This window comes from Amaranthus tricolor, chromosome 9 (assembly GCF_026212465.1).
Source record: "Amaranthus tricolor cultivar Red isolate AtriRed21 chromosome 9, ASM2621246v1, whole genome shotgun sequence".
NCBI lineage: Eukaryota > Viridiplantae > Streptophyta > Magnoliopsida > Caryophyllales > Amaranthaceae > Amaranthus > Amaranthus tricolor.
The window spans coordinates 21,755,862-21,769,819 of NC_080055.1; the positions used below are offsets into that span (position 1 = coordinate 21,755,862).

Below are 13,958 nucleotides of genomic sequence, written 5' to 3' on the forward strand. Positions count from 1 at the left end.
TGAGTATATGTAAATATGACAATCTGATTTGATTTTTGTATATGATTTATTTTCAGGTCAGTTCAAGTCATACTTAATTTTAGTTAATCGAGTTGATTATTTTCGGGTCGGTTCAAGTCATATTTTTTAGTAAAAAAAATTAAAAGATAAATTCTTTCAAACACTATTAATCCAATCACACGTTTCTTTCTTTTTCATCCTAGGGTTTGTAGTACGAAATTTCCTAAACATTATTCCATTGTTTATGTTTGAAATTTGGATTAGTTAACGTAATCATATTGAAAGATTAAGATGACATAGAAGACTTTACTATAAAAGTATAATATAAAGAAATTTAATAATTAATATTTTAAATTTGCCGCTATTTTGTATCTTTTTAGCTAATTCTTGTTATGTGTTCCATGTATCAATAATCAACGTATATAATATTGCATGGCCTTTTAGCTTTTGAGTTGTTTATTAGTAGGTGAGTAGAGGAATATGTGACCTATTTGGTTTGTCCATAAGTAACCTTGAAATGTTCCCTAATCTTTTGAAAACAAATAGTAGTTGCCTTGTATACTTCGAAAGTTTTAGGGCCCTATGCAAATTTTTTTTTTACCTCTTATTTAGTAAATATTTTTACTTTATTATTAATATATATTTTTTTGATTAACTTTTTCATACACACAAAAAAGAAAAAACCTTGCGCGATCGATCACCTCGCACACGCTCAAAGATCCCTGTGCTGCGTTGTCTTGTTACCTACATAGTTGCATTCATTGGATTATTTATTTTGACATGGGAAATGTAATGTGAGCATGTGTTTAGGAGCCAAGCTATAATAAAAATTAAATAATTCTAATGTATTAAGTATTATTTTCATAAATATGTTAATAGTAAGGTTTCAATCTATCTATCTATATAATATACTAATGAAGAAATAATTAGGACACATGTCGACATTACATTAAAAAATTTCCCGCTCTTTTCATGTTCTTATTAGGAAAATATCTTTTTAGGATATCATGTAATATTTTTTCTGATTAAATTTGGTTAATTGAATAGTTACAAAAGATTTTAAAACTATATCTTATTTACTAATTTTTACCATATACAATCAATTAAGATATGTAGTATCTTTTAATTACAATGGAGATAACATATTAATTAAATATGAAAAAAATTATTTTTATTAAAATATTTTTGTAATAATTTAAGAAATGAAAATAATTTTGAAATAGTTTTTTTTTTTATAGATAATCACATATATTACTTACATAGCTATTTTAAAAATTACACAAATTGAATAGATTACACATTATTTAAGTAAATAACTAAGAAAAGATATCAGTGAAGTAAATTTCAAATGATAATTCTATCACCTATGTTTGACAAGTTTATACCATGTAAATACATAATTAAGTCATATGTTAATTATTATAGTTTAAAATATTTTCTTTAGGCTGAAAACTTATTTTAAGGTTTCAAAAAGACATTGAACATTTAAATTATTTTTATATTATTTTATATGTATTGATATTTTCTATTATTTTTATGTATTTACTTACAATATATACTCCCTCCGTTCTTTTATTTTTTTCCACCTTACTATAATGGGTAGTTTCATATGTTTGTCCACTTTAGAATACTTTCTATTTTCGAAAATCTTTTTTCCCATTTTTACCCCTTAACCCCCCCTACCCTTTATGTTATCCGGTGAATTTGCTTTGGAATCTTGAGTCTCTTTTTGGGCCTGTGTCACTCAATACTGCCCCTGATTACTTTTCCCTTCTCCCTTTCATTTTTGGCGATTCTCTCTCTCTCCTCAGAAAACCATTTTCATGGCTTCTTTAGCTCTCTTCCCCCTATTTCTTGATCATTTTTAGTTTATTTTAACTGAATTAAAATACAAATCGATTTATTCTCAACATTTTGAGGTTCGTTTTGTGATTTTTGGCAAAGTTTGGAATTTTCGCCCCCTGTTTTGAGGTTCCTTCATCCGCCATTACCTTCTTCTTGAAGATTTAATTTTTTGAGATGGAAAATAACAAATCTAAGAATGATTCTTCAATTCGTTCGTTTCTTTATGATGGTCTCTGTGATTATGGAGAATTTTATCCATGTTCCTTCTATGGTCGTTCACATTCATACTCAAATGAAATTTTAAGTTGGTCCAAAAAGGTCTTGAGGCATATCACAAGTCCCTTGAATGATGCTACATCAACTTATCATGAATCTCTACCTTCTTCTCCTTCTGTTGAAAAGGAACCACCAGCAACAATTGTCGAATGGTTGTTTGACTCTCCATCTAAATTAAATCTTTCAAGTTCACCAAATGTGAAAGAAGATCAACTCGATTTGGTTGTCTCTGACACTCCTGAAGATGTTACTGCTTCTAGGGCTAAAACAAATCCTAAAAAACGTGTCTGATGTTTGTAAGGTTGTTCTGCTTTTCGTTTTTTTAGAATTACACTTGACATTTTGGTGTTGGTTTTTGTGTTCATATTTGTTGTTGGTTTATGTTGATCTTTTATTTATTTTTTCTGAAATGTGTTGATGTTTTGTTCCTCTCGTTTATGTTTTCTGAAATTTCTTGATGTTTATGTTCGTATATGCCCCTGTGATGTCAATTTTGTTGAGGATTATTGACCTCTAATTTCCAAAAAAAAAAAAACTTTAATTACTAGGTTGAGTAGCATTTGTTAAACCTAAACACATCAATTGATTTTCTATTGATGTTTAGTAGCTTCATTTGTTGATGAACAATTATAATCTACGAGGATTCATAACCTCTATGATGAATCAGGGGGCTTTTTTTCTAAAATAATGTAAAATAATAAAGTTACTTAACAAAAACATAACTTTAATCATTTATATGGATTGTGGTTGACACTTTGTTGCTCCTAAGTTTTGAAGTCATATTTTTAATGATGATCTAAACAAAAATAAATTGAGGGGCTGTGAAGTTTGTCATCCTTGAGTTTATGTTGAGCAATCCGTTTGAATGTATCATGAGGAAGTGAGTCACTAACTTTAAGTGACAACGTTTTTTGAAAAATAAGATGCCTTAACTCTTTGCTGAGCCTTGGTTTATGATGATCTGTTTGTTGTGCCTGTTGTTCCTCCGTGTTTTGTGGTTCTTCTTTTGATTCTGAACTTGACTCTGAATCGTATGCATTTGATCCAAAGTACCAAGCCCCCTGTTCCTCATGCTCATTCCTTGAAGTCATTAAAAGGCAATGATGCACTGAAGTTATGAACTATTTTGGTGGATAATTTATGCACTGATGGTATTGTGCTGGTTCAGCTTTGTTTCAATGGTGTTTTTGGTTCAGAAATTAAAGTTGGTGATCCTGATTTCATATGGAACAACATTTTTTACACTCCCAAAACAGAATTTGAAAGGTTTTTTTTATGATTATCCATGTAATCTATGATTAGCTACATTTAATATATTAATCCGTGTACTCCTAAATTGCCCAATGCAATTGTAAGTTTCTGGATCTTCAATTTGGCTTTTTTAGTTTTTTTCCTAATTTTTTTACAATACCCTCCAAAACTTTCCTAATTTGGAAAGTTTAATGGGCTTGTTACTCAATCCATCTTGGACGGTTCTCTCTCATACACATTAATGCAATCATTTTTTTAAAGTTTATGTTTTGTTTAATTTTAATTTTCTCTCTTATACTTCCAATACAATTATTACTTTACACTACTATCTAATTAAAATAATGCCCACTACAATAAAATATTCTGTTTTTCTTAATATGTGTGAAAACTCAAAGTGAAAAAATATAAAAGAAGAGAGGGAGTATTGTTTAGTGCATGGTTTTATGATTTTATTTTATATTTATTAGTAATATCTATCTCAATTTAATAGTAATACTTATACTGTTTTCTAATATAAATCAATTTATAGTTTCAATATGATTTAGAAGTCATATAATAACTTAAGAGTCATATAATAACTTAATTACATATGTAAGATAGTAATGTTTTATTTAAATAATTTATAAACCGTGCTTGGCACGAAAATCTATCTAGTATAGAATAATGTTGATATACATCACTATTTCAACCAATTTAACTAGTATACTTATTTGCATATTTAAAGATATAAATTATTAAATATTGTCAATTTACAGCATTGATAAAGGCTACATCTACTCTTGAATGTGTTACGTATTAGAGCATATTAACATCTTTTTGTGAATATAAAACTTAAGAGCAATTTACTTTGCATACATTTAACCTTGATAAGTGTAGTAGTTAGAAATCATAAATGAATTTGTAGAAAAAAAAAGAGAAAGGTAAGCTTTAGGGAAGGAATTGAAAGGAATAGGTTAAGGAGGAAGAGTGTTCATCCTTCCAAATTCCTTTTTTTTTTATCCTTTATTTCTCTCAATCCAAATACAATATTAATTTGGCCAAACAAAAGCTCTAGAAGCCCATTATACAACCACCCCCAATCAATCAATGGGAATAAAATTTTGTTTTGACTTTTATATCTTATTATAGGAGTATATTTCTATGTAAATTGATATGCAATCGTTTAATTAATTAATTTCTTTTTCACTTTTTCAACTATAACTTAACAATATTGATTATTACTTTATACTCTCTTCATTTCATATTTTTAGTTAAATTTGAAATATTTCAAAACATGGTTTTTTATAAATGTAAAGAAGTTAATTAAAATATATTTATATGAAATCTTAATGAATAAAATTTTAATATATTTTTTGAATATGATTTAAAGTATATTTATTAATATTCATTAAGGCTCAGACTACACCTACAAAATGTTCAAAAAAGCTAAATATAACCAACAATCTATAACTAAGGGAGTATTAGATAATAGTTACTTTCTCTACCTCTTTTATTTTACATTATTTTATATTTTAATTTGTCCTACTGACTTTATACCTTTTTTATTTTTAGCAATATTTTCTTTTTTTAAATCTCATCCACAAATTTTTTTTCTCTTTTCATCCTAGCGAATCACTCATCTATATTATCTACTTATTTTTTGTCACATTTCTTTAACCTAATTTCTTTTTAGGGAATATATATAGGGATTGATATTGCCAAATTCTATGACTAAAACCTTACCCTACAATAATCTTCTTTTGAGTTGGGGTATTGAATTACTAAAAATTAGCTTATAATGTCTTCTATTTCCTTATAAGTGTCATAATTAGGGTTTATTGTTTTAATCATATAACTAGATTATTAGTACCCACGGTGATGATAATCTTTTTTAAAATACTAATACGTCTGAAAGTTTATAAAATAATATTGAAAGTTTATAAAATAATATTGTTAGCACTGCAAAATTTCATATTTATTAATTGTATTTAATATGAAAATATCTTTCAATATGAATAATTATAAACTCATTTAAACTAGTAATTATATGATATTTAATAAAGATATAAAATATAATAATAATAACAATAATGATATTATCATAATATTCTAGAGGGGGAAAATCATGCCAAATTGGCACATATATAGACGTACATTTTAAAAAGAAAATAATGTTAGTATCTTTTGTTTTAATTATATTTATAGATAAATTAGTGACTACTAAGTTCTAAATAACAATAGAAAGATAAGCATAAAAAAATGAATGTATAACATCCAAAAATTATTAAAATTATATTTAAATGTTGCACAAATTTAATTACCAAAAGGAAAGGCCATGAAATTCTTAGAAATTATTTTTTGCAAGAGAGTTGCACAATTGAATCATTGACCTCAGTTTATTAAATTAAAATAAAATAAAATATTAGACAAATTATTATAATTGTTAATTATTATATTAGTTTAAGGTCAAGAAGCATCCCCTACATGAAAATGACAAAATAGAAGCTGACAAATTCATAAAGGCACTAAATCCCACAAATTATTTTTAAATTTTCTTAATTATCAAATGGACTCAGAACTTTAGGAACAAGCAAACATGCTTCTGTTTGTCTTTATTTTTCTCCCTTAGAATCTCTGTTATTCAGGCTTTTAATTACATAATCATGAAAGACCAACCTTATATTAGTGACCTTTATTTAATATACTATATCAAGTTTAGAACAATGAAACTGTCTCCGGTCTTTAAAGTTATTCTTATTTGTCATTTTAAATTGTTTTATTTTTTGTTTTTTTAAAGAATTTTTTCAGTATTATATTATAAATTTTAGATAAAAATAACCTATATTCATTCTTATTTTAATATTATATTAATACTTATAGTCCGTCTCTGCATATTTTTAAAATATTATTTATGGTCTCATATATTGTTTATGGTCTCATATGTTTCACACTAACTTTTTTAAAATATTTTTTTAATAGTCGTGGTCTCTCATATTTTTTTCCACTGAAGTTATTTTAATATTTTTTAAATGCTTATGTTTCCACTTCTCTTCTATAAATTTACTCCTTATGTTCTCTTTTGTGGGAAAAATAATATATTTATATTTAAAAGAATTTATTTTTCTTAAGTTACGTGTTGAAAAAAATTAAAAAAACAGAAGAAGTGTAACAAAAGGGTTATCACGATAACAAGATGAACACGAATACTAACCTTTGTAGGAGGAAACCTAGTAACTTGAAGATGTAAGAAACAAAAGATAGTTGCCCTATTAAGTGCAGAAACAGTTATTCAAAGGAATTGCTAAGGGCATAATAGAGGTCCGAAAATTGATGAAAGAATTTGGCTTCCCTCAAAAGGGGTCCAAACTATATTGTGATGTGAAGGTTTTTGGTAAATAACGGTTATTTATAAGGTTAATAAATCACCTTTATATATTTTGTTTATTTTAATATTATTTTTTTTGTCTTTTGTAGTGATTTACAAATTACGGTTATTGATTAGAAATTTTTGTATTGTGATAACAAAGTTTTCATCTATATTTCAGAAAATTCAGTTGAGTATTATGGTATAAAGCATGTGGTAATTAACCAACATTTTATAAAAGAAAATCTATCAGGCAAACCGTTCATTTGAGAGATCAAAAGATAAATGTTAGATATTCTTATAAAGCCTTCAAAGAAGCATCCTGCAAGTTGAGTGTTGATGATCTTACCATTCAACTTGAGAGAGTATAGAAAAATCCAATTAATTTAAGGAGCTACTGCAAATATAATGTACTAATATATATGTCGAATGCACAGATGTGTAAGTATATGTAGATACATATAAATAAAATGAAATAATAGATTAAATTAATGATAATAATGTGATTGTGATAGATATTAAAAGTGAAGATATTAAAACTCACAATTATTTAAATGATATATATATATATATATATGGGAGACAAATTTAGTGATGAATGCACTAAATTTAAAACTTAACAAAGTGTAAAATAATTTGCTTAGTAATAAAAATTTAGCAAATCTCAAAAATTCATGTGAGCAGAACTCTCAAGGAGTGCCGGCCACTAGGAATTTTCAATTTTTTCAATAGATAGCATGATTGGTAGAAAATAACAGACTGTAAAAATAACTTGCTAAGTAATCAAAATTTAGCAAGAAAGCAGTGTAAAATAAGAGATACAAATCTGAGTAATATATATTTAATGCTCCTACACCAAAGATAATTGATAGCAAGAAATTGAAAAATGTTGTAGGTTGACTTAATTTGTTGATGATAAGATGGTAATTGGTATTGCCCAACGACATCACATACAAGTCAAAAGGTTTGATATTTCATATGAAAGTTGAAAGAGATGCTATGGGAGCATAATAAAACACCAACTACATACACTCCATATTACTACTCCTTAATCACACAATTGTTACCTAATCTCTTCATAAAAATGACTAAACATTATTTTTCATTACTACATTATATTAATTCCACTACATGCATGTAATGACTCATCCAATCACTAAATAATATTATTAGAGGGACGTGATCTTAAATAACTTGTAAATTTGACCTTTTATTTTCCATATTTGGTCGATAACAACGATAAAAAAAAAGTATAAGTACTGGCATATCCAAGATCACATATTGTTGTATGAGACGGTCTTATCGAGAGATGCTGCTTATATTTAGGTTAAATAACTCATCTAATATATATTATGAGAATATAGACTTAAATATAGACTTCTTGTTTGAAGTTGTTTCACCAAGAGATATTCTATCACAAAAATAGTTGATTCAAAATTTGTAGCTATTAATATTCCACCCATTTGCAATTTATTTTGATTTTTAGCTTTTTACAAATGACTTTTTTCAATTTATTTTGATTTGAAGTTTTTTACAAATGACTTTTTTTATTCTATATCCGTAAGTAGGTTCAACTAAATCTATGCTAATTGTCTTAGTATGTGTTTGATATATGTTTTAACGAGCTTTTAATGGTTTATAATTTGATTCAAAACACTACGAACTACAAATAGTATTATTTGACAATTAGTGTTTAATTTATTGTAATAACCTTTAACAATCAGATAATATTTTGTAAGAACTCGTGTAATGAACTCTAAAAGAAGCATTTTGCATAAAGATAAAATAAATGACTATTAATAACAACTCATACAATTAACAACTACTTTTACAATTAGCAACTTTTTAAACTTAATAGACCTTTAATACTAGTTTTTTAAGAACTAAAACAAAGAATCACCCAACCTTTACCCTCAAGTTATTATAAGACTACCAAGTAAGACTCTCCAATCAAAAAATATTTTCATTGGCTACGTAAAAAGCATTGGACAACGAAGAGACTTTTCCCATAATATTGCTTAAAAAACAATTAATTCCATTATGTGGGAAAGTATTTCCCACATTACCGTCCACGTAAAAAAATTTTTTTTTATTTTTTTTTTAGACCAAACCGCCACTTGAGATGGCGGTTTGCCTTAAGCAGTAAACCGCCACGTGAAGTGGCGGTTTGGTCTTGGTTTTTTTTTTTTTTTGTTTCATTTCCCTTAAATAGTGAACGCAACCTGCATTAAACTAGTTCAATACCATCTATTCAATAATAATCAATTACGAACCAGCTTGATTTGAAAAAATTAATTATGAAAATAATGCGAAGATATATTACAATCATGGAAAGTCATACAAGAAGTTCAAATCATATAAGAATATACAAAGTTTGTTACACTACAACCCCCGGCCCCTTTTGTTTTGCGCACCGGTGGATGAGTAACCAATTGGGCAGTGGAGCCCTCCCACGCAGCTATGCTCCCGTGTGTTACCTGCTACGAAACACGGACACGGCTGGCGTGTGACGTGTCGCGTGTCCGACACGTGTCGGACACGGACACGCGACGGACACGCAAAAATCCGTGTCCGACACGCCAAATGAAGTGTCCAATTTTTAAGTATTTTTTCGGACACGTGGACACGGCAAGGACACGCGACGGACACGGCAAGGGACACATGTCGTTAAAAAAAAAAAAAAAAAATTGAAAAAACTGAAAAAAAAAGAAATAAACCCCTCTAAGTTGACCTCTCAGGCTCTCACTCTCACTTACTCTCATCTCAAATCTCACTTTGAGTTACTGGACTCACGCGGTCACGCCTCCAGCCCTCCACCACGCCTGCTCCTCTAACCCTAAAAATTCTACGGCTGCTCCTCCACCACGCCACCGCCACCGACGGCTTCACTGAGTGGTGCTGTGGTCTGCTCCTCAAACACTCGACGGCTGCTGTGGACCTGTGGTGCTTCCCTAAAAATCGATTTTTTTGATTTTGTTTCAGGTATTTTCAATCTTTATCCTAAATCCTAATATTAATCTTGTTCTAATCTTTAATCTTAGTGTTAATCTTAAATTTTTAATCTTGTTGAGTTGTTGTTTTAACATTTATTTTTACTGGAATTTGATTACTGGAATTTGATGGATATTTGATTTCAATTTGATTACTGTGATGGACTGTGATGGATATTTGATTTCAATTTGATTACTGTGATGGACTGTGATGGATTTTGATTACTGGTATTGTATTGTATTGGTTGTGGTTGTTTATAAATCTTGATGAAATTACTGTGATGGAATTTGATTACTGGAATTTGATGGAGTTTATAAATCTTTAATTGTGGTTGTTTGAATTTGAAGAGTTCAATCATGTCTAGTAGCGGGGCTAGTGGCTCTGATTCGTGCAATGTAAGTGGTGATGCTGCAAATGAAGAGGGTGATTTCTGTTATTATCCTTTGTGGAAATATGTTGTGAAAGGGGAAAAAATGAGTGGAGGTGGGGGTAATTATACTTGGCAATGCAACTTTTGCAAACAAATAAAGAGTGGTTCATATACTAGAGTTAGAGCACATTTGATGGGAGTTGCAAAAGGTGGAATTAGTCAATGTCCTAATGTAACAAATGAGGATAAAATGCAAATGAGAAACTTAGAAAGACAAGTTGAGCAATATAAAGAATCTAGACAACCAAAAAGACCACCACTTCCTAGTCATTCTTTGTCTTCCGAAACTTCTCTTTCACCAACTTCATATGCCAAGAAAAGAAAATCTGACAACCCAATCACCAAAGCTTTTGATATACAAGCTCGAAACAACTTAGATGCTGAGATAGCAAGGATGTTTTTTATTGGGGCATTGCCTTTTAACCTTTGTCGAAACCCTTAATATGTTAGTTCATACAACTATGCTGCCACAAATAATATTCCTGGTTACAAGCCTCCTGGTTACAATAAAATGAGAACCACTTTGTTAGAGAGAGAGAAATAAAATGTTGAAAGGCTTTTAGAACCAACAAAGGCTACTTGGAGGGAAAAATGAGTAAGTATAGTGAGTGATGGGTGGAGTGATCCACAAAGGAGACCTTTAATTAATCTCATGGTAGCTTGTGAAGTTGGTCCTCTATTCTTAAAGGCCGTTGATTGCTCAGGAGAGGTAAAGGATAAAGACTTTATTGCTAGTTTGTTGAATGATGCCATTGAAGAAGTTGGAGATGACAAATTTGTTGTACAAATTCTGACTGATAATGCAAGCAATTGCAAGGCCGCTGGAGAACTTATAGAGGGTAGATATCCACATATATTTTGGACACCATGCATTGTTCACACTCTTAACCTTGCTCTTAAAAACATTTGTAATGCTAAAAATGTTTCAAACAATGAGGAGGTTTATGATGAGTGTCATTGGATAACTGAAGTTCATGGAGATGCTTTATTTATCAAAAACTACATAATGAACCATTCAATGATGTTAGCTATATTTAATAAGTTCTCTCCATTAAAGCTTCTTTCTGTCGGTGATACTCGCTTCGCTTCGGTAGTTGTCATGCTAAAGAGGATGAAACTTCTTAAACCAACTCTTCAATCCATGGTTGTTAGTGAGGCTTGGTCCACATATCGTGATGATCATCGTGGAAAAGCTACACTTGTGAGGGAAAAGATTTTAAATGACGATTGGTGGGACAACGTTGATTACATCCTTGATTTTACTCGTCCCATTTATGAAATGATAAGAGCATGTGATACCGACAAAGCATCCCTTCATCTAGTATATGAAAAATGGGATTCAATGATTTCAAAGGTGAAGGAGATCATATATAACCTTGAGCATAAACAAAGGCATGAGTATTCTTCTTTCTTTAGTGTGGTCGAAACAATACTTCTTAGCCGTTGGAAGAAAAGCAACACTCCACTTCATTGTTTGGCACATTCTTTGAATCCAAGGTAAAGGAGATCATATTGTATGTTTAAATGTTTAAAGCATTAGATTATGTATTAACTAAATTCTCTTCTTTTTTATGTATTTAAAAGGTATTATAGTGACGTGTGGCTTAAAGAGGTCCCCGGTAGAGTTGCTCCACATGTTGACAATGAAATTTCCACACAAAGATTTAATTGCTTCAGAAGATTGTTTCAAAACTTGGAAGATAGAAGAAAGGTTAATATGGAGTATTCTATTTTCTCGGCAAGAGATGGTGGTGTATTTACCGAACCGGAGTGCTTGAATGATATGTACATGATGGCTCCAAAGCATTGGTGGGCAACTTATGGCTCACAAGTTCCGATGCTTCAAGCATTAGCATTCAAGTTGTTAGGACAACCATCATCTTCCTCTTGTTGTGAGAGGAATTGGAGCACATATAAATTCATTCATTCATGTACTAGAAACAAACTTGCACTAAAACGTGCTCAAGATTTGGTGTACATTCATAACAATCTTCGTTTGCTTTCAAGGAGAGGTGAGGCTTATAACAAGGGAAGAACAAGGTTGTGGGATGTTGGAGGAGATGACTTTGGAAATCTAGAAGATTCTATTTGCCTTGGCATGGCGGATCTTTCTCTTGATGAGCCCGAGTTGGAAACTACTTTTGTAGCGGAGGATGATGATGGATGTCATATGGATGATATGTGAAGATCAAACTTATATTTACCTATTTATTTGGTTTTCTTTGATTTGGTTTGTATGACTATTTTTAAATACTCCTATTGTTTATTTGGTACTTATTTGAATGTTATGTGAGTTTTATATTTTTAAAGTGTTTATTTACAAATATCAAATGAAAGATTGTAAAATTATCTTTAATTTGATATATTTATTATATTACCATTTACGTGTCCCCGTGTCCGCCATTTTTAAGTTGGCGTTTTCCCGTACCCGTGTCGTGTCCGTGTCCGTGTTCGTGTCCGTTTTAGTGCAACCTAGGTTACCTGAAGCGTAAGCACTGATGGATCAATTGAGCCCAGCATCGCCATGATCGCTGTTACATACATAAGTGTTATAAAAATCATATAAATATTAGGTGAATCAACATGATATTACAAAATATTTTTAAAAAGATATACTTTGTTGACCTTCGAGGGCATGTTTTCTTATTATGACCACTAAATCCACAAAAGCTACACGTGTTACGAGGACGCGTCAATGGTGCATCCATTTCGTTCCGTATACGAGTTGATCGCGACGACCCTTTCCACGCTTCGTTGAGGGATCTGGAACAAATGTAGGACCGTTCCAAGGATCGCAGGTGAACATGTCTGGAACAGGCATGAAAGTCTTCTTATATGTCGATACGTATTTTGTAGTGCGAAACGAAGTGTCAACAAAAGCATCATACGATATGTTACGAGCTCGACATACTGCAAGAACTTGTGAGCAAGGTAACTTGAAGATGGTTGGAATCTGACAGGAGTATGATGTTGCTGTGAGGTCAACCATATAGGATTTTCCACCTTTTCCTGCTATCCTGTTGCCACAATCAGTGGTGACCTCAAATATCCCACGCACTGTGTCATATATCCTAACATCATGAAAGCGTGCTTTTTCAGCAATGCATTCAATCGTATCAGTTGGTTTCTTGGCATACACATGTCCATTGTCTAATCTGTTTCTCCCTAAATCCTTCCTTGTGGCAAAGTATTCGTTAACCCGGAAGAATGTCATCCTCACCAATGAAGTGATTGGGAGTGACCTGGCCCCCTTCATTACGCCATTGAACTCTTCAGACATGTTTGTAGTTCTCACTCCATATCGATGCCCACCGTCATGAATAAAAGTCCATTGGCGCTCAGGAATAGAACCATCCACTAAGTACTTATACGCGTCCTCATTAAACTCTTTAAGGCGATTCATGTAGAAATTATATTTCCGAATCTTTATCTGTTCAGAAGCTTTTCCAAATAAGTTTTTGACTGCTATGTTTTTGAACTTCTTATGCACGTTTGAAGCTAGATGGTGTTTACAAAACCGATGGAATGCAAATGGCTCTTCCCAACCTTTTCCAACTCTATTCATTGCATGCAAAATTCCCTTGTGACGATCAGATATAACACATAAGCCGTCCCTCTTAGTGACATAATGCCTTATACAATCCAAGAACCAACTCCATGTGTCGTTGCTCTCTCCCTCCACAACGGCAAAGGCAAGTGGGAACAACTGAGAATTTGCATCTATCGCCATAGCAATCATAAGTGTGCCTCTGTACTTTCCGTACAAATGTGTATATAGAAATAAGGGGACGACAGTGGGGAAAACCCTTAATGGATGGTCCG

General features: G+C 30.9%; 1 protein-coding gene across 1 annotated transcript; it reads left to right on the top strand.

The window, feature by feature from the left end:
• Positions 1-10,788: 10,788 nt before the first annotated feature.
• On the top strand, positions 10,789-12,321 carry LOC130823379 (uncharacterized). The gene is made up of 2 exons (XM_057687999.1): positions 10,789-11,633; positions 11,721-12,321. The coding sequence occupies exons 1-2, from the start codon at positions 10,789-10,791 to the stop codon at positions 12,319-12,321; spliced, it is 1,446 nt and encodes a 481-aa protein (XP_057543982.1).
• The last annotated feature ends 1,637 nt before the right edge of the window (positions 12,322-13,958 follow it).

Excerpts from the sequence above, each read along its gene's own strand:
- LOC130823379 (XM_057687999.1), top strand. The coding sequence starts at position 10,789 with ATGGTAGCTTGTGAAGTTGGTCCTCTATTCTTAAAGGCCGTTGATTGC. Across the intron at positions 11,634-11,720 it reads GCACATTCTTTGAATCCAAG|GTATTATAGTGACGTGTGGC; the intron begins GTAAAGGAGATC and ends TGTATTTAAAAG.